This window comes from Macrotis lagotis, chromosome 1 (genome assembly GCF_037893015.1).
Source record: "Macrotis lagotis isolate mMagLag1 chromosome 1, bilby.v1.9.chrom.fasta, whole genome shotgun sequence".
NCBI lineage: Eukaryota > Metazoa > Chordata > Mammalia > Peramelemorphia > Peramelidae > Macrotis > Macrotis lagotis.
Window position 1 is genome coordinate 244,299,620 of NC_133658.1, and position 21,666 is coordinate 244,321,285.

Sequence of the window (21,666 nt, forward strand, 5' to 3'; positions counted from 1 at the left end):
CCATCTAGGAGTCTCAAGTGAGTCTGGTCTGGGGGAAAAACAAACATCCTGAGTGTAGTCTGAACCAGATTAAAACGTTATTGGTAAATATTTAACAAAATAAATAAAAATGAAATAAAATGTAGATTATAAACATTAAAACTAAATCAATATGAAACTCATGAGACATGTAGGAATGGGAGGCAAGAAGAACACCTCTACAGCTTACACTCTGATAACCTTCAAATATGCTTCACGTGCTCAAAGATAACAGAGCATCCAAAAGAAAGAGAGAAAAACAGAGGTGACTGAAGAAGGCTGGTCCCAATCATTCCAAAGACCTCTAGAACCAGGAGAAAACAGATGAGAAGCCTGGAAAAGGAAGTAGAAAACTGCTCTTTGCTGATCCCTGGTACAAACACCACCTGAGGGAGATCTTAGCCAAGGTCATGGAGGGAGATCTCTATCTCCTGTATCAGATCTAGAGTTTGAATAAGTCCTACCCTTCTTCCCACACAGGCCCAGCAGGGCCCAGCTGTAGCCGCTGTCAGAAGAACCTGTCCCTGCACACATCCGTAAGAATTCTGTACCTCTTCTTGGCTCTCCTGCTAGTGGCTGTGGCAGTGCTGGCTTCACTGGGTGAGTGGAGACTACCCTCCCCCCACAACCAGGCACATTCCACCCCTCCCCCAGAAGCGTGATCAGAGGGTCTTGATAACTTCCTTCTGGGTCCACTTCATCCTCATGGACTTCTCAGGCCTACATTTCCTAATCCCAGGTACTTTCCAGCCTGGAATATCTCAGTGTCCATTTGAACAAAAGTTAGAAGATTCCAATCTTTCTTGTCTCATGCAACTTTTTTGGCAGCCTGGTAAAGTCTATAGTTTCTGTCTCAGGAGAATGTCTTTAAATGCATAAAGTAACATACATAAGATTATAAAGAAAACTGACCATATTTAAATAAAGCTGTAGTTTTTCCCATCCAGCTTCCTAGACCCCTTAAAATCCACCCATACACCAGGGGTCAACATGTCATATGACAAAAATGAAAGAACTCTGGACTTAAGAGTCAGGAGACTGGGTTCTTGTCACATCTCTGCCAATGACTAGTTTGAGCAAATAATTTTGGGGCCTCACTCTGGGGTGTGAGACTAGTTCTTTATGATCTAACTCTTGTAGCTGGCTGGGGGAGCTAGAGACAGCTTCAGGTCATTCAAGTCCCTCTGACAGTGCATCCCACAGGGGTTGAACTCTCCCGGAGGAACAAGACAAGGAAATAGCTAGACCTGGAATCAATCCACTACTTAATGGGTAAAGGTTTGGAGGCTGGCCTTCCCAACCACAGAGGTCACAGAAGGATAGGTCTTCATCCAATTTTCCCAGTGCTTTGACTATGCCCTGGTTGTAAATAGGGTTTAATAATAGCCAGTGGTAGGGAACTGCTAGGTGAGGACACCAGCCCTAGAGACAGGAGGACCTGAGTTCAAATTTGACCTCAGAAATTGTTTTCCTGAAAATAAGGCCTAGAATGATTTTTTTAAAGGATGCTTGCAATATAAGCCCTACTCCCAAAATAAACCCCAGGTAAAACTGTCATCCAGATGTCACATTATGTACATCTATTGTAACATATGACAGATGTTTTGAATTATAAAATAATAATAGTGGAGACAACTAGGTGATGCAGTAGACAAAGCACCCACCCTGAAGTCAAGAGAGCCTGAGTTCAAATTCGACCTCAGACACTTAATAATTACCTAGCTGTGTGACCTTGGACAAGTCATTTAACCTCCCCCATTGACTTAAACAAACAAAAAATAAAATAATAATATTAATATTTAATTAATTATAAATAAATAATATTATTAACTTTAATACTTAAAATAAATGAAAATATAAATTATAATTAGGATTTTTAAATACCTAAGTGGGCATCTTTGGATGAGAGGTAAACACCTCTGTAAACAGATGAATTTGAAACCTTTTGCCGAATGACCAGAGTACAGACATAGCACACAAATGATATACCCACTTGATAGCATCTGAATGGAAAGAAACCCCACTTCCAATTCATCACTAAAGGCAAGAAAGATAAGATTAAATATGTTTCAGGCATTTATGTTCTTGAATCCAAAAAAAAGCTGGTACACACAAGCAGCTATAAGGAAGTGCATGGATTTAATGCTGCCACTTATTTTGGGAGGTGGTCAGAGAGGTCGACTAGTCTGGTATTCAGCCAATACTCACCCTCCTAAAGACATAAAGAACTGCCTTGAAGAGAGAACAGATCAAATAATGATCCCCCCAGGAATGACCAGACATTCCCTGAAAATAAGTCCTAATGCTTCTTTTATAGCAAAAATTAATATAAGATCCAGTCTTATTTTGGGGGAAACATGGTAGCTGTGTAATCCTGGGCTAGTCACAACACTAATTGCCTCAACTATAAAAAAAAAAGTAATAATAATGGGGGATGGGTATGCTGGAAAATATTTAACAACATGCTCTCCAAAACTATAGGGCACATTTTTAACTTTAATTAACATGATGTTTTCTCCACCATTTTCTTTGTCTAGATATCCCCAGAACAATAATTCATGCCCTAGTTTGTAGGACTCACACTGGAAAGGTCAGTTTAAGTGGACTTGGACATTTAAGAATTCCAAGCTCTTTAAATTTTATGTAGGGCCTATGCTTGGTATAGAGAGGTCCCTGATTCCTACTTGCTGCAAGACCCAGGGAAATTACTTTAATCTCTTAGGTGCCCCAGGCTACTCATTAAACCTACCTGTTGCTGGGAAGGTACTTCCCTGCCTTGGTGGCAGGAATTTCCTTCTATGCTTGAGTTCTCCTTGCACAGGGAAACTATAGGTCAATTCCTTATGCCACCCCTTTTCATTTTCACAGAGTGTGTGTGATTTTCATATTACTTGTAGCCTGAGCCAGATTAAACTGTAATTGAGATATGTTTAACAAGATTTTTAAAAATTCAAATCACCACAGATAATGTTGATATGTGGCTTTCTAAGTCAACATGGAACCTGCAAGGATCTATTTCTATTTAAGTTGGACATCTTCAGACTAAAATGACTTCAGAAGTCCTTTCAAGGTGTAGATCTGTTATCTTAAGTTGTCTTTTAAAAAAAAAGAAAGAAAGAAAACATTCACTGGTGAGAGTCAACCCCAGTTCACCACTGAAATGCAAATAAATTCCCTCCCACATTCTACTTCCTTTTCCAGGGATTCTAGTTTTAAATAGTGACAGTCAGCCCAGCTCCAGATAGACAGGTGTTAATTGACAATCCACTGAATCCATATAAGATTCTCTTACACTTTATAGGAAATTCCAGATAACTGTAACATATCCCTGGGCAAAGGGGGTTCCTTTTCCATTATTCCCTAATCATAAAGTTATAGGATTTAGAAGTGAAGGGAGGTCAGCAAGACATAATGAAGTTAGAGGAGTCAGTTTGAATTCCCATTCTTCCACTTATGATAGGATCTAAAGGATCTTGGAGACCACTGAGTCCAACCTCATTATTTTACATGAAGAAACTGAATCCCAGGGAGGTTAAATAATTTTTCCACTTGTGTAACTAGTAAATGTCTGTTATGAGATTTGAAAAAAGTTTCCTTTGATTCCCCTATCTACCATACCATTCACTATCTTTTTCATTCTAAAGTCACTCCATTTTCCTGAGGGATTTCAATTTCATCTGTAAGATGACAGATCTGCACTGATTGACCACTGAATAATCACATGTCCTTCCAAATCTTAAACTTTGATTCTATAATATAGTCATTTATTCATTAGATCTAGCTAACTGTGTTCCCAATCACTCAACAGGCATTGCTTAAGCACCTCTTTCATATTATTTCAGAGCCAGCAAAACTGTCAAAGAGCTCCTAATCCAGTTTCTTCCTGTTTCATCTTCCCTCAAATTGTTCTACTTTGTCTATTCAAATTTTTCCTTTGCCTCTCATGTTCTGTCCTGTGTTTCTTCCACAGTATTTAAGAAGGTTGACTCTCTCTCAGAAGACATCACTATCACCCAGTCAAACTATGAGAAGAAGATAGTCTCTGTGCAGGAAAACCTTCAGGAGTTAGGTGAGTATGTCTACAGCTCCCCTTATGATTGCTCTCCAATCCAGGAAAGAACTGGTTTTATCCTTCCACGTCATAGAGCTACCAGGAGACTATAGATTGTTCCACATCAGCCTTTTGGCCAAAGTAATAATGGCTGACATTGCAAAGAACTTTTGAGGTTTACAAAGTGCTTTGTTCAGTTGTGTTGGACTCTTTTGCACCCTGTCAGCCAATGCACATCAATTCTATTCAGGGGTTTTCTTGGGAAAGATACTGGAGTGACTTGCTATTAGCAGAGGTTAAATGACTTGCCCAGGGTCACAAAGCCAGTAAGTATCTGAGGTCAAATTTGAACTCAGATCTTCCTGTTCAAGCCCTTTGAGGTAGCAACTGTTTGGCCCAACCTGGTGATAATTTATAATCTAAGAGTTGTCTGAAACATTGAGAGGTAACATCACCCAAGATAATAACACTGTCAGTATGTGTCAGTGGCTTGACTAAACCCAGATTCTCTTAACATTATGCTGCATTATGGTGGTAGTAGTAATGGTGGTGATAGTGGTGGAACTTGGAAAGGACTTAAGGTTACCCAGCAGACAGTAGAAAGAATACTGGATTTGAAGTTAAAGAAGGTAAGTTCAGATCTCAGCTTTTATTATCATTATTATCTAGTTGGTCTTCAATAAGCCATTTCAGCTTCCTGGGCCTCAGTTTCCCCATCTTAAAAATGAGATGGTGAGACTAGATGACCTCTAAAGGTCTAAATCTTTTTTTCCTAAGTGTCTGAGAAAGCATTCAGATCATCCATATTCCAAAACCTGCATTCTATCCTCACACTTCTTTGAAATAAAGAAAGTGAAATAACTGGTAACTCAAGTTACAAGATGTTGAGTTCCTTTCAGCTTTAGGATTTTCTCATTCATTGATTTCTGCTGTCTTCCAGAGAATGAGAAAATTCTGAGAACAAAAACATCCTTACAGTGAAGACAAGTGAAACCAGATTGGGGAGGAGAGGGAGGAGGGTGGAGGTATTTTGATTCCTAACCAGTCCATCATGTTCTACAGGAAGGAGGTGAAACACAGGAACATGTATGAATGTATACCATTCCAGACCATCATTCTTTCTGGCAGAGAAAAAGTATATGATAAGAGTTGAGCAGGGCTCCTCTGAATTGTAGCTTAGCATCATTCTGCCACTCTCTCTTCCTCCTCTCCTGCCCTAGTCCTCATCTCCATCCCACCAGAAACTGGTTCTGCCCAATTATAAATGATTAATATTTCTATTTCTCAGGCTCTCCAAAGTGGGAGATGAGGAAAAATACACACACACACACACACACACACACACACACACACACACACACACTTTAATCTCCATTAGTAACACTTCTAAGTCTAGACAATCAAGAAAACAATAAAGACCTGATTTGTAGTGATTTCCTATTTCTGAAAATTTAAGAATTGCTAAAGCTGGCTCCAAGGCATCATAGTCTCTATCCTTGGAAGCACCTGGGTTCTGATAAATTGGACTTTCACCTTATCTTTCCCAGTCCCAGACCTTAATTGCACTTCCTGGCCATCTCCAGACCTAGCTAGAGTGTGTGTGGTTCCTACCCTCCCTAACAAACAGCCATTCACACTTTCTTGCATCTCTCTCCATCCATTAGAGTGTCTGTTCTAAAAGATAATCCTGCTTGTTTGTTTTTTTATCATTGATTACATCCCCAGCCATCTTCAGCCATCTTGACTTATGTCTTGCCACTGGACTTAGATGACTCTGGAAGAGATAATGAGGTTGACAGATTTTACCCAACTCTGCCTCACTTAAATCTAATTTGGCATGAGTCAAGACATCATCCAGTAATGTCATTGGTCCTATTTGAAGACAAAATCATTCCCATTTCTTGTCCCCCCAGGAAGTTACAAAAATAAAACAAAACCTTTTTGTTAATCTTGGTTTTCCTATTCAACCTTAGAACATTTGAGCTTCATTGTCCCAGTCACTGATCTCACAATATTTTGCATTAATTTTGTTTTCTATTTACCTGCCCTTGTTTCCATCCTTTTAAAAAACTCACCAGTCAAATTACATAGATCTCTTTCTTTATTAGTTCCTCCTTTTCCTTAGAATTATTTCTCCTACGTGATGATTCCATTGAGTTTCCTGTCTGTTCTGGGCTGACATTCCCCCAAGAAAGTTTAGTTCACAGAATGCTTCCTACTCATTCCTTTCTTGAACCCTTTGAAATTGGACTAAGAATATCTATTTTTTTCAAGGTTCCCTTTTCTACCATTCTAAGACAAAGCAGTTCCTTCCTCCCAGGGTTCCCATCATTTCTGCTCAAGCATCAAATTCTTCTTTATTGGTGGGAATCAGATTCAGAATAGAATTTCCTTTTGTGGGTTTCTTTACCCTTTGAAAGAAGAAATTATCATTGAAGCAAGTCAAGGAGTAATTGGCTGCTCTGCTTTTGGTAGATAACTCCAATAGATGTCTGGAAAATTGAAGCCCCCCCATCACTGACATCATATGCCTTTGGGTCAAACTCTTGATCTGTTTTCCATACTACAAATCTATTTCTCTTTTTGGAACAGGTAGTAGTCTATATGTCATACTCTGAATATTGTTTCTGTGTTTATCTGGTTTATCAGCCAAATGTTGCCTTCATCTTGCCTCTCCTCTCTACTTCCTAAATTTCCATACAGAAGTATATGTTTCTGATATAGTTATCATGATTTCCATATCATGATTTCCCTCTTATTGGTTTTGTTATATTGTGGGTTGGAATTAAATGGGAAAAATTTTGTGGAAGCCATAGCCAACATGCAAGGGCCAGCAGATGAAAAAGCAAAAGCTTAGAAACTCAAAAATATATAAAATATATAGAGCATTGCAAAATATCAACTTTTTTAAATTATTTAATACCATAATAGTTCAGACTTCTCTTGTATGAAGGGAGAGCCAAAAATTTTTACATAGATTTTCCAAATTATGGGGACATTGCAGTTCTTCCACAATATGGAAAGGATAACTGCACAATGTTATTGTTTACATCCTATTTTTACCTATACAGTTCCTTTTCTATGAAGTAAGAACTTTTAAGATGAGGCATATAGACCCTCAAGGAAACTGGGAATTTAGATGGGAGAAAACAATCACATTATTACTTTCCTGACCTCTTTCTGAAATTTAGCATTTCCTTCAATTATGAATGTTGGAAATAAGCATTATTCTGAAAAGGTCCTCATCGGATTTACCAGTCTTCCACATGGGTCCATCCCTGCTCTAAAGTATACTCTACCAGACCCATTTTCAAGTCCTGATTCTAATCCTATCATGTCTTGGGAAGACCTTTGAAGATATTTAATTTTTCTGTCTAAGGTGTTCCACCTATCAAATACCAGCCCTATCTGCCTCTAGGAGCCAGTAAGAAAATAAAAAAAAAAAAGAAAAAGAAAACATGAAAACACTTCAAAAATTTTAAAATATTATATACATATAAGGTTTTATTCAAGCTTCTTCATTGAAGTTTTTATTCCTAGTTCCATTGGGATCAGGAAGTGACCCTAGATTTTTTTTTTTAGGTTTTTGCAAGGCAAATTGGGGTTAAGTGGCTTGCCCAAGGCCTCACAGCTAGGTAATTATTAAGTGTCTGAGACTGGATTTGAACCCAGGTACTCCTGACTCCAGGGCCAGTGCTTTTTCCACTGAGCCACCTAGCCACCCCAACCCTAGATTTTCAAAGGCTATTGAATCTCTATTCAATCAGCAAAACAAACCTCTATTCGGTACCTACTATGTGCCACCATTGTGCTAGGCTCAGAGGTTACAGGTACCAAAGTGAGATACTTCTTGCATTCAAGAGAACTTGACTATGAGTTCTCTAGTAACAAGACTCTACTAGATTCTAGTAACAAGAGGAATCTAATATGTTCATACTTAAGTAAGTCATCAATCAACCAATAAGGAGGGCAGCTAGTAAACACAGTGGAAAGAGCAATAGATCTGGAATAAGCAAGTATCATCTTCCTGAGTTCAAATCCAGCCTCAGACTCTTACTAGTTGTGTGACCCTGGGTCAGTCACTTTACCCTGTTTGTCTTAGTTTCCTCATCTGCAAAATGAGCTAGAGAAGCAAATGGCAAACTACTCCTGTTATCTTTACAAAGAAAATCCCAAATGGGGTCATGAAGAGTTAGACATGATTTAAATGACTAAACAGTAATTAATAAGCATTTATTGAACACTTATCATGTGCCAGTTACTGTTTTAGATTTTGAACATATGAAGACAAAAGGAAGTAATTTTTGCCCTCAAGGAGCTTACGTAAGGGTGGGGATTCTTAACCTTAGGGTCTGGGTTCTTGCTTTTTTTAAAGTATCTGGTAACTTTATTTCAACACAATATTGGTGTTCTTTGTAATCCAATGCAATTTATTTTATACATTAAAAAACATTATTCTGAGAAGGGGTCCAAAGACTTTACAAGAGTCACAGAAGTCCATGACACAAAAAGATTGAGAATTTCTACCCTAGAAGAATACAACATGCACAAAAATAAGCAAATATAAAATATATGGTTTAAAGTGGCCAGTAATGGGGGTAGGGCAAAGTATTGGACAGTTGGAAGGAAATCTGGAAAGTTTTCAAATAAGCTGACCAGTCATCTGAAGATCATCCTGTCTATTTCTCCTCACCAGAAGGTTGGCCACACGATGATGATGTTTCTTTTCTTTTCTTTCTTTTTTTTTGGGGGGGGTGAGATAGCAATTATCTAGGAAGCTATAAAGAAATTATAATGTATGTCAAAGGAAAGAATAATTACTTGGAAGAACATGAAATCTTTTGACATACTAGATATTATTCAGATAGGTAGGTAGATAGAAAGATAAGCAGATAGAGACAGATAGCTAGATAGAAAATCATAAGTATAGATTATATATAGATACACATAGAGAGAAAGATGGAGAGAGAGAGAGAGAGAGGGAGAGAGGGAGAGAGAGAGAGAGAGAGGAAAGCAGCTAGATGGCACAATGGATAGAGCACTGGCCCTGGAGTCAGGAGGATCTGAGTTCAAACTTGGACTCAGACATTTAATTGCCCAGCAGTGTCACCTTTGGTAAGTCACTCTTAACCCCATTGTCTTAAATAAATAAAATTTAAAAAAAAGAATTTGGATATAGATATAGACATAGACAAAGAAAGATAGATGTAGAGATGGATCATATATATATATATATACATATATGTATATATATATATATATATATATATATAGACAGAAAAATAGACAGACGGACCTATAAGTAGATAGATAGATAGATAGAGCATTTATTAAACATGCACCATAGAACAATCTCTAAGTCCTGAGGATACAAATATAAACAGAGAATCCCTACTTTTAAGAAGGAAATTCTAATTTATAAGGGAGGAAGACAACAGTAAAAAATAAAATAAAAATAAAATATTAGAGAGGTAAAGAGAGACATACAAGGGCATAGTCAAGAAATGTCCAAAAGATGACTCAACTAGTTCTGGGCCAAAGATATAACAAAATCTCACTATGTAGTTCCAGTGTTTTTCTAGGGTAGGTTATCATTACCATCATCATAGTTTTTATACTTTAGAAAATCTAGTAGAGCCTTAGTTTTTTCAAACCCTGATTTAGTAAAAAAACAAACAGATTTTTAAAAAATACTTCAAGTAAATGAGAAGCTTTTCTAGGTAGGATTATGGAGGAAGAATTATAAAGAGGTTAGGATTATCTCCTACTTACTTACCTTGTATTTCTCCTCACCAGTGCTTACCACAATTCACTGTATATATATGCAGTTAAATTTTGAATGAATGAATGATTTCTGATAGAGTAGCACAGGTCAGTGCTTTCATGTCAATCAGTAGAAGGTTAGAACTTTAAGTTGTTTCTGTATTTCCAGTCAGAGTGAGATAAGGAGACTGAAGCTTTTAAAAATTTAATATTAAAAAAAAATTAAGTGAATGATTGGGAAAATAGATGTCTTTCTCAATCAGTTTATAGAAACTACCCCTGTTCTTTGAAGTTCCAACTTTAGGCTCCTACTAGCTTTATCATTTTTCTCCTACAGATCAGAAAGCCCTAGGCAATTGTTCCTTCTGCCATGACACAGGGCAACTGGGACAAGAGATTCACAAACTTCAACAGGAGTTGGAGGAAATCCAGAAGATGCTTTTAGTCCAGGAGATTCAGTTGGATCAGACATCCCAGACCCATCAGCAGCTCTTCTCAACCAGCAACCAAATAACAACTGTAGTAGACAGTTGCTCTTTCTCTATTCACCAGGTCAACCAGACTCTGGGGCAGTTCCTGGCCCAAGTGAGGGGCTGGCAGGCTGCCATGGCTGGACTGGACTTTTCACTAAAGGGTCTGACCCAGGACTGCTATGATGTTAAGGTTGCTGTGCAGCAGATCAACTTCACAGTGGGGCAGACCTCAGATTGGGTTCAAATGATCCAGCGGAAGACAGAAGAAGAGACCTTGACCCTACAGAAAATGGTCAGTGAGTGGCAAAACTATACCAGGCTCTTTGGTGGCCTGAGGGCCACCTCAGCCAAGACTGGGGAACTGGTCAAGAGCATACAGACCAGCCTCAGCACCGCCTCCCAGCGCATCAACCAAAATTCTGAGGGCATCCATGACCTGGTGTTGCAAGTGATGGGCCTGCAGCTGCAGCTGGACAATGTCTCGTCTTTCCTGGATGACCATGAGGAGAATATGCATGACCTGCAGTACCACACACGCTATGCCCAGAACCGGACCGTGGAGCGCTTTGAGACCCTAGAAGGTCGTATGACGTCGCATGAGATTGAGATAAACACCATTTTCACCAATATCAATGCCACAGACAACCATGTACATAGTATGCTCAAATATCTGGACGACGTCCGGCTCTCCTGCACACTGGGCTTCCACACCCATGCTGAGGAGCTCTACTACCTCAACAAGTCTGTCTCCATCATGCTGAGTACAACAGACCTGCTGAGGGAGCGCTTCAGTCTGCTTCGGGCCCGGCTGGACTTTGACATTCAAAACCTCTCAATGATCATGGAGGAAATGAAGGCTGTGGATATCCGACATGGAGCAATCCTCCAGAATGTCACCATCCTGAGAGGTGAGGTCTCTGTGTATATTTTGTGGGTTGCTACAGATGAGTCACTTAGATTGAATTAAATGTAACTCAATATCAATCAAATGATAATAATGTTTATCACAAAAATTATAATAGCATTTATTTTGTATATTGAGGTTTACAAAGCACTTTAGGAAGGAAATAAGTATTTTCTAAGAGTTTACTATGTGCCAACCTGAGAGCTTTACAAATATTATCTCATTTTGTTCTCATAACAACACTGGGAACTAGGTAGGTCTAAGAACTATTATTGTGAATTTAAGTTTATAGTCAAAGCCCCCAAAGCAGAACAGAACTCAAGGCAGGTAGCATGGGGCTGATATAGTCAAGAGTCCATCTAACTAGAAATAGAAAGCCAGCTGTGACATTAACTTTCCTTGTGGCTTGGATTCTTTGCTTCCTTATCTGTTTAAATGAAGAGGGGGAGATACTGCCCAGTCCAGCATGCAAAGCTCAGGGGTTTTGGTACCAAATTTGTGTTAGAATTATGATTATATGATCATATGAGTTTTAAGAATCTTAACTATTGAGGTGGCTAGGTGGCGTAGTGGATAAAGCACCAGCCTTGGAGTCAGGAGTACCTGGGTTCAAATCTGGTCTCAGAAACTTAATGATTACCTAGCTGTGTGGCCTTGGGCAAACCACTTAACCCCATTTGCCTTGCAAAAACCTTAAAAAAAAAAAAAAGAATCTTAACTATTATACTCACTAACACTGATGGCAGTTTAGTTTTATTTTCTTAATCATTCTTCTTCTCTGTCCTATTAGCAAGTCTAATAGGTATGAGGCAGGACCTCAGAATTGCTTCTATTGGCATTCCTCCAATCAATAGTGATTTAGAGCACCTTCTCAACTAGCTTCGATTACTGCATCTGAAAACTTTTCACATTTCTAGATTATTTATAAATTGGTGAATGGCTGCTACTTTTTTATAAATTTGGCTCTGTTTTCTATATATTTGAGAAATGAAGCTTTTATTAAAGAACTAGATTCAAAATTATTTTCAGAGTTATGATTGTTAAATGTATTTCCTTCATCCTATGTCCCCCATTTATTCTAGTCTTTCTCTCCTTTCATCCTCAAAAGAGTTTTGCTTCTTACTGATGCCTCCCTCCATCTGCCTTCCCTTCTGTCAACCCCCTTATCTCATCCTGTTTCCCTCTTATTTTCTTGTAGAGTAATAAAGATGTCTATATTCATTAGAATATGTATGTTATTCCCTCTTTGAGTTAATTCTGATGAAATAAGGCTCACTTACTTCCCCCACTTCATCCATCCTTTCCTCCACTGTAAAAGCTTTTCCTCACCTCTTTTATTTGAAACAACTTAGCCCATTCAACCTCTCCCTTTCCCTTTCTCCTAATGCATTAATATTTCTCACCCCTTAATTTTATTTTTTTAGAATATCATTCTTTCATTTTGAACTCATACTGTACCTCTTTTTATATCTATATCTATATAAATCTATCTATATATTTGAAAGTCAGTTTTTCTATTCATCTTTAGTCTTTTCATCAAGAATGCTGGAAAGTTCTCTATTTCATTGAATATCCATTTTTCCCCCTGAAGATTAATACTTAATTATATGATTCTTGGTTATAATACTAACTCCTTTGCCCTCTAGTATATCAAATCCCAAGGTCTCCAGTCTTTTAATGTAGAAGCTGCTAAATCATAATTTATCCTGACTGTGTCACCACAAAACTTTAATTGTTTCTTTCTGACTCCTTGCACTGTTATCTCCTTGACCTGGGAGCTCTAAAATTTGACTATAATATCTCTGGCAGTTTTCATTTAGGGATCTCTTCCAGGAGATGTTTGTTGGATTCTTCCAACTTTAATTTGCACTCTCATTCTAGAATATTAGGTCAGCTTTCCTTGATAACTTCTTGAAAAATGATGTCTAATGACTAATATGGATATTTATTCAGCATAATTATGCATTTATAACATATCAAATTATTTGCTGTCTTGGGGAGGGAAGAGAGAGGAGAGAAAGGGGAAAAAATTCAGAACTCAAAATTTTACAAAAATAAATGTTAAAAACTATCTTTAAATGTAATTGGAAAAAATGAAAAATATATAAAAAATTAATGGTATCTCTCTAGGCTAGGTGGCGTAGTGGATAAAGCACCAGCCTTGGAGTCAGGAGTACCTGGGTTCAAATCTGGTCTCAGAAACTTAATGATTACCTAGCTGTGTGGCCTTGGGCAAGCCACTTAACCCCATTTGCCTTGCAAAAACCTTAAAAAAAAAAAAGAATCTTAACTATTATACTCACTAACACTAATGGCAGTTTAGTTTTATTTTCTTAATCATTTCTTAATCAGAAAGATGATGTCTAATCTCTTTTTTTTTTTGATCATGGCTTTCAGATTGTCCAATATTTTTTAAATTAACTCTTTTGAATCTATTTTCCAGGTCAACTGCTTTTGTTGTGACATATTTCACTTTGTCTTCTACTTTTCATTCTTTTGGTTATGTTTTATTGTTTCTTGATTTCTCATAAAATCATTAGCTTCCATTTGGCCAGTTCTGCTTTTCAAGGCATTCTTCTCATTGATTTTTTTTTTTTGCCTATTTTATCATTTAGCCTATTCTGGTCTTTAAGGTGTTATTTTCTTCAGTATTTTTTTTTTGTGTTTCCTTTACCATGATTTTCTTGTATTACTCTCATTTATCTTCCCAAATTTTCTTCTACCTCTCTTACTTGATTTTCAAAATCTTTTTTTGAGCTCTTCCATGGTCTGAGACCAATTTATAGATTTTTTTGAAGCATTGTGGAGTTTTGACTTTGTTATTTTCTCTGTGTGTGTTTTGATCTTCCTTGTCACCATAGTAATTTCTACGGTCAGAATTTTTTTCTGTTGTTTGATCATTTTCCTAATGTATTTCATGATTTTTAATTCTATGTTAAAGTGGGACTCTGTTTCCAGGGACCTGTGAGTTTTCAATTCTTCCATAATGGCATAATCTAAGGAAAGTCACATTACTATTCTCTGTCCTGGAACTGCTGCACTGCCACTGAAAACTCAGGTGTGCTGGTGTTCCTCCTCCCCGTGGCACCCAATTCTGCCATACTCAATTCTGGGTATGAACAAAGCACCAGAGTCCTGCCCCCAGTGCCGGCAAAGAGACTCCTGTAATCTTCTAACCAATTGTTCAAACCCACAGAAGTAGCTGTTGCAGTTTTTCAGTGGCTCCCAAAGGTTGTTTCTGATTTGCTGGGTTCATATCTATGAGTTAGACCATGCTCCACTCTCTTTTTTTTTTTTAGGTGTTTTTTTTTTTTTGCAAGGCAAATGGGGTTAAGTAGCTTGCCCAAGGCCACACAGCTAGGTAATTATTAAGTGTCTGAGGTTGGATTTGAACCCAGGTACTCCTGACTCCAGGGCCAGTGCTTTATCCACTGCGCCACCTAGCCGCCCCCATGCTCCACTCTCAACCAGGCCTGACACACCTTTACTGTCAACTTTTTTTTTTTAGGTTTTTTTTGGCAAGGCAATAGGGTTAAGTGGCTTGCCCAAGGCCACACAGCTAGGTAATTATTAAATGTCTGAGGCCAGATTTGAACTTAGGTACTCCTGACTCCAGGGCTGGTGCTTTATCCACTGCGCCACCTAGCCGCCTCATCCTGTCAACTTTCTAAATTGTCTTTGGCTGCAAAATTATTGCATTTTTTCCTTTTGTGGGTTTTGTTGCTTCAGAAATTGTTTTATGACATTATATAAAGATGTTCAGAGGGTTTTTGGAGATAGCTCAGGTGAGTCATTGCCTTTTCTCCACCATCTTGGATCTGCTTCCTGTTTTGTTTTATTTTTCATGGAATTAAGAGGTATATTAATAAGGATAGAGAAAAGAACTGTCATTTCATGGGCATAGAAAACATCTTGGATGAAGAAACTTTTCTTTTTGGAGGGAGGAGTCCTCAACTTTGATTTCTTCGGTATAAAAAACTCTAAATATAGACACTTCCTCTGTCAATGTTGTTTGGTGACTCATTAGTCATTTCAATAAGCATTCCCTCTAACATTCATCTAATTGCTTATTTTTTTTAACTGAAGAAGACAGAGCCAAATGTTCAGTACTGAGACCCATCACTAGAGATATTTTCCTTCTGTCTTGTTCCTTTTGCCTCCAAAAACAACCACTTGAATTTTGTTCCTTAAACAGGAACTTGTTCATCCTTACTCTGTTCCAATTGTTCATGTTGTGGGCTGGAAAGAATGTCTTTTTGGTTGCCTCTTCCTTTCCTTCTTATATGGATATGAGCCCATCCTAGACTTAAATGAATAATAGAATATTAAAACTGGAAGGAAATTTGGGGAACATCTAGACAAACTTTAAAAATGGAGAAATAAGTGGAGACTCCAAGCAAGTGAGCTCACAGTAGAACTGGGACTAGACCCCAAGTTTCCAGATTCCTAGTCCTTTGTTATTTCTAGAATACTACTCTGTCCTCTTACCTAATGAGGCTACACAATATCCTCTGCTTATGATGTTCATCCCACCCTTCTATTCTAATATGCCATGCTAAAAGCTTCTTTGAATCCATAGATGTAAAAGCAGGTCACCTGTTATATTTACCACCACTCTCCTCTCTCTGTTTCCAGAATGAAATTCTTTGGCAGGTGATTTACCTTTTTTTTTCCCCCTTTTATAAAAAAATCTGTTTTGGATGTTTTCCCCCTGTCTTCCTACCCATTAAGGCATTATCTTAACTTTTTTCTTAAATGAGCAAATGCAACTACTCCTAGGAAATTCACATTCAGGTCTAGTCTCCCCTAATATCAAAATCTTAAATTTTGAGACTTTGAGGTTTTTTGATACTTGAACTAGGGATACTCTTTCCACTACCACTGATAGTCACCTTTATGTGTCTGAGTAAATGATCTTCTCAGGTTGTAGTTGAGAAATTCCTTGGCTTGGTGACAAACCTCCCAGAATTTAGCCATGCTGGTCCTTATCCACTAGACAAACTCATTGCCAGGCTTGTACTTAAACTCATAAAATACAAACTCCTTTCTTTAACAGTTAAAGTCCTCTACAATCAGATTCAGACCTATCTTTTCAGACTTATTATGCACAATTCCCTTTCACATACACTATCTCAGCCAGACTTTGCTATTTCTTATGCACAACATTCTGTTTCTGAAAGTATGTATTAAATGTCCACTATGTGTCAGCCACTGTACTAGGAATAAGGGATTCAAGTACAAAAAATGAAATAACCTCTACTCACAAGGAACTTATATTCTGAAGTGGGAGCAAGTAAAAACAAAATTATGTATGTGTACCTCCCACACACAAGAGTTAATATAAGGTAGTTTGGGAGGGAGAGTACTAGCAGGTGGGGGAATTGAAAAGAAGATACTGTGTGAGTTGCACCTTAAAGGACAGAGGGATGCTTTGAGGTGAAGGAAAAAAGGGCGTATATTTGAAACATGGGTGACAACCAGATGCAACAATATCACCTCCTACTATTAGTTCTTAGCCAAGGAATTTACTAAGACAGCAGTACAAAGAGAAGGTAAAATAATTCCCTTTCCTCATTATCCTGGGGTATCTCTCCCACAAATATACATGGTATTAATGGGAAGAGTGGACTCAAACTTAAGAGTATGATGTTAGTGACACAGCTATGTAGGATACACATGTGGCAATTCCCAGTTTCTATGGTAGGGCCTAGAATCTTCCTTTTGGTGTCCTCTTTGGCTATAGCATCTCTGCTTGGTGGGTTTCTCAAATGGGCTCCCAGGGTCTGCTCCTTTCTTTTTTTTTGGTTTTGTTTTGCAAGGCAGAGGGGTTAAGTGACTTGCCCAAGGTCACACAGCTACATGATTATTAAATGTCTGAGGCTGGTTTTGAACTCAGGTTCTCCTGACTCCAGGGCTAGTTCTCTATCTACTGCACTACCTAGCTGCCCCCTAGGGAGCATGATTTGGATGATAAGTCATTACAGACAACTGAAAAGGAGTCACCAAACAGAAACAGAACCAGAAAAGAAGGGTCACATCATGAGTAAATCTCTGAAGCCATGTGATATGTGATACCTCCCATGAAGTGCTAGGATGACATAGTAACTCTTGTTTGGGCCCCATGACCAAGGTGGTTGATGCCAGAGTTGATACCCAGACCCAAAGGAGTCCCACAGTCTTCAAAATTAGGGCTTCCTCTGATCACTTTTATATACCATGGAGCAGACTGAGGCCTAAAGATATTAATTGACTAACTCAAAGTCCCAGCCTCTTCTTGACTTTAAGTCTAGCAGTCTACTCTCTGCATTTGAGCACCTAGTTCAGTAGTGTTGTAGTCAAACAGAAATCCAAGCCACTAATCTGCACTTAAGGATCCCTGAAGTGGTATATTAGGTTTAAAAATGTAATATTATCTATGTTTTGTTGTACTTTTATTTATTTTGTTAAGTATTTAATTACATTTCAATCTGCTTTGGATCGCAATGTGGGCCACATATGTGACACCTCTGATCTAGACCAACCCCTCATTTTACAAATGGGAAAACTGAGTCAAAGAGGGATTTTTAAAAAAGATTTGCTCTGGGTTATATAGCTAGTAAGTGCCTGAGTCAGTTTTTGAAGTCTTCCTAACTCTGAGATCAGTTGCCATGCTAGGAGCAGCTAGAGTATGCAGTGATACTAGCCTTGGAGTAAGGCGGACCTGAGTTTAAATCCAGCCTCAGACACTTGATATTTGATAGCATATGACCTTGGTCAAGACACTTAACCCTGATTTGTCTTGAATCCAGAGCCATCTCTGGTCATCCTGATTCATATCTGAGCCCTGGAACCAGATAGTTCCCAAGGAGAAAGTGAGTCTGGTGACTTGGCACAGACCCCCTCCCCCAACTCAAATCCAGTTCATGTTCTTGTCATGGTCTTCCTTGAGAATGAAGAACAAGTATCATCATTCATTCTTCCTCTATGGAGGGAGGAAGACATTTCAGATCAGAGTGAGACAAGGTTTAGAGTTGGGACTGTACGTCTTTTTAGGGGGAGGGGGGATTATCATTTTGTTAATAATGCTAGCCTTTTAATGAAAGTCAGTGTTACTCTTTAATGCCAAAGATCTGTGTACATCTTTTAAGAACTGTAAGGGAAATGATAATGAGGTCACCTGTAGGCAATTGTTAGATAAGAGCTTAGATCTGTTCACTCTGAATATGACTCATTCTATGTAGTCCTGTCTTTATAATAAAAAATACAAGGATCCATTCTGAATGTATGTAGATTCAAAAACACAAAAATCTACTATCTAGCTGCTAAATGGAGCAATTTCAGATGACTTACATCATTAAACTGGGATATTAGAAAGCTTGGCAACACCTTGGCTCTAAATGAAGGAGCCAATGGCAATTAAGATCTGATGGAGATGGAGATGAAATCATTTTCAGGGGTTTACACTTGAGACATCTGGGCCCAGTCATACAGGGAATTCCAGCATTAGATACTTGCTGGAAGGAGAAAAGAAAGTTATCTTGGACAACTATGTTACTTGGTGCCCAATGTAGTGGTCAGTCTAAAATAGCTTTCTTTCTCTTTGATACTCTTTAAGTATCTCTCTATAGACAGTTTCCTCCTGAATTCTTGTTATTTCAGTGAAACCATAACCAAATGGAGTGAGGGGGTGTAGGAGGTATTATAGGGAAATTTTCAAAGACTTTGCCTAGTGTTGCATTTTTGCAACTATAAGTAGAAAAAAAACAAAAATTCTTCTAAAGACACTTGGGCACCTTTCTGAAGCTGAGAGATTGCCACCAGCCATGAATTTACACAAATTCTATTCAGTTTCTAGCCCTTTCGTATTTTTTTATTCCACAACAAAAATGAGAACTATGATTCTATATAAATGGAAAGGACCTACAAAGCAGAGAACAGAGTTAAGTCAGACTGGGGTAAATAAAAAGTCTGCCACTTAAAATCCTGTTGCTTTTACTTTTAATCTTATATCCCAAATTCACAGAAAAATAAAGAAAATTCCCCTTAAAGTCCTGTTGTTTTTATGCAACTAGAACTTTCAGGTTGTGGTAGGAGTGACTTACATATGTACATAAATCTTTGAAAGTTCAAATTCAATGTTTGTATAAGGACAAGAAAGCAGAGATCCAAGTAAATATAAATACTGTTCTTCTCTGAGAAAAACTGCAACTCTATAGTTGAAAAATATGGATGAACTTTAAATAAAATCTACATAAAATATTTTTACTTCAAAGAGACTAACTGAAAGGTCCCAAATGGAATGAGATATAAGGCCTTCTTCCTTTCTTCCATATCAACCATGAGTTCTCTTTAAAGTACAAAGAACCAACTGTATTTTCCTTGACAAGAGAGAGACTGAGATCACTCCTAAAATCATACTGTGATTTAGAGCTGGAAATGATCTTAGACAGATGAAGAAACTAAAACTCAGAAAGACAAAGTGATTAGTGCAAGGTCATGAAGGTAGTAAGAGGCAGAGGAAGAATTTCAACTCCAAATTCAGTCAAATTATTTCCACTGAACCAAAACTCCTGGAATTCTTTGCCCTGATTATCAAACAATGGAAACAGAAAAAAAAATCAGTTCCTGACTTCAAGGAGCTTATACTTTTATAAGAGATAAGAACTTCACATATAAATAAATTCAAAATATATATAAAATAAACAAAAGGCAGTGTGAAAGTGAGGTACTAGTAGCTGGAATGATCAGGAGACAGCATTCAAATCAAATGTTTAAGTAGGCTAAGAATTCCCACAGGGAGAGGTAAGATGATGAAGACTGTAGAAGCTTGTGCAAAGGCACAAATATGAGAAATCCAGTGTTGTGTGTGAGGAAGAACAAGAAGACCAGTTTCAATGGACCATAACATGCTCTAAGGACAGTAATATGACTTGTCCTAGGTCTCTGTTAGTCACTGGCAAAGCCAGAAGTAGATCTACTGGCCCTACTGTCTTTCTACTATTCCACATATCTGAGAGACACTGTCTTGATTCATTTCCTCTATGTACCATTGATATTCCTTAGCCTTGTAATCTCTGTCCTGGAGGACTCAGGACTCAGAGTAGTCACATACCAACCTCCTATGGGCTTAGTTTTAGTCACTTTTTTCAGACCACCCACTTTTCCCAGACTTGAAGTCATTTGTGGACTGAATTTAATGGGCATAAATTACTTAATTATAACTTCTGCCTTCCTGACTCTTCCTTACTAATTAAGGGTCCTGGTAGGACTCACATGTTTTCTGTTCACTTTTTTTCCCCTGCCTCCTGACCTTGGTAAGTCCTCATGACATCCTTCATTTCTGTGCTCTGAATTCCCATATGTCCTGTTGATACCCCCAGCAATCCTCCTTCTCCCCTTTTTCCCAGAACTGGTGAGCTAATGTTAGCCTTAACTCCTCCCTACCCTTCCTGGTCTGATGTCTGTTCCCTATCATTTGGAAACAGTTGAGGTTTCGGTGGTAAAGAAGGCTTCGAGAGGGGTCTCAAGCTATGGTGAATGATCAACTTCTAGGCACATTTCTAAGCCCTCTTTCTATCAGTTTAATTATAGTTGGGAACTTCCTCCCTGAGGCCCAGCTAGTTACAAACTGCCAGAAATCCTTATACCCAGGCTTTCCTACTACAATGTCCTACAATGCTCTGCTTCGTGGTTGGCATATGATGCATCAGAGAAGGGCATATTTTCAGCTGAGAAAGAAACCTTTAAAATTGGCCCAAACACTTTTCCAAGACAGTCAGAGAATGAGCTCCTTTTTCCTTCCAGATAGTTTCAAGGACTATCAGTATAATCCCTAAGATAGGTAAATTGCTGGCCATGGTGGAAGAGGGGTAGAGGGAGGGGTTTCCTAGAGGAAGAGAAATAAGGAAAATATTATACCACAGTAACTAGTGTAAGTGTAAGACAGTCTCTGGATTCGATCTCTTACCCCTTTTCCCCAGTGTTGTTGGGTTGGCTCCTTAGAACTCAGGTCCATTCCCTCTCTCAGGGTAGAGATGTACCCCGAGGGTTGAGAGGTATCTTTTTCTAGCTTTATTTCTCAATGACCCATTCAGTGTGTTCCCCTAATATCATTTGACTGGTTAGTATCTCCTCCTTGGGGTGTATAGGATGTTCAAAGGAGGCTAGCACATTTAAGAGCCCTTCTCAGTCTTGAGTTCAAAAACTTTCTATGATGCTTTCCTGACGACAAGATTCAATCAAAATTCCTCAAACTATTGTATGCATCAACACATTCTATTATTAAGCCCCTAGTAGGTACCTAGTAATGTTAAGTTCTGGGGATACAAATAATAATACTATTTATCCTTCATTTTCAAAGAAGACTACAACATCAGGGAGGTGATGCCATGACAAGCACATGAATTGGATTTGGGGGGGGGGGGGACGGTGCTATGCTGTCACCAGCCTCACTTTCTTCTCCAGAACCATCTGGGTTC

General features: G+C 38.3%; 1 protein-coding gene across 8 annotated transcripts in view; it reads left to right on the forward strand.

Moving 5' to 3' along the window:
- SCARA3 (scavenger receptor class A member 3) overlaps positions 1–21,666 on the forward strand; it is a 60,703-nt gene that overhangs the window by 27,964 nt on the left and 11,073 nt on the right. For 7 of the 8 annotated variants that reach the window (XM_074210000.1, XM_074210001.1, XM_074210004.1 and 4 more), the window contains 3 exons: positions 499–618; positions 3,989–4,087; positions 10,170–11,213. In XM_074210000.1, coding sequence (XP_074066101.1) covers positions 499–618; positions 3,989–4,087; positions 10,170–11,213 — 1,263 coding nt within the window. The remainder of the gene's footprint in view (positions 1–498; positions 619–3,988; positions 4,088–10,169; positions 11,214–21,666) is intronic. The other variant, XM_074210005.1, reaches the window with a different exon arrangement.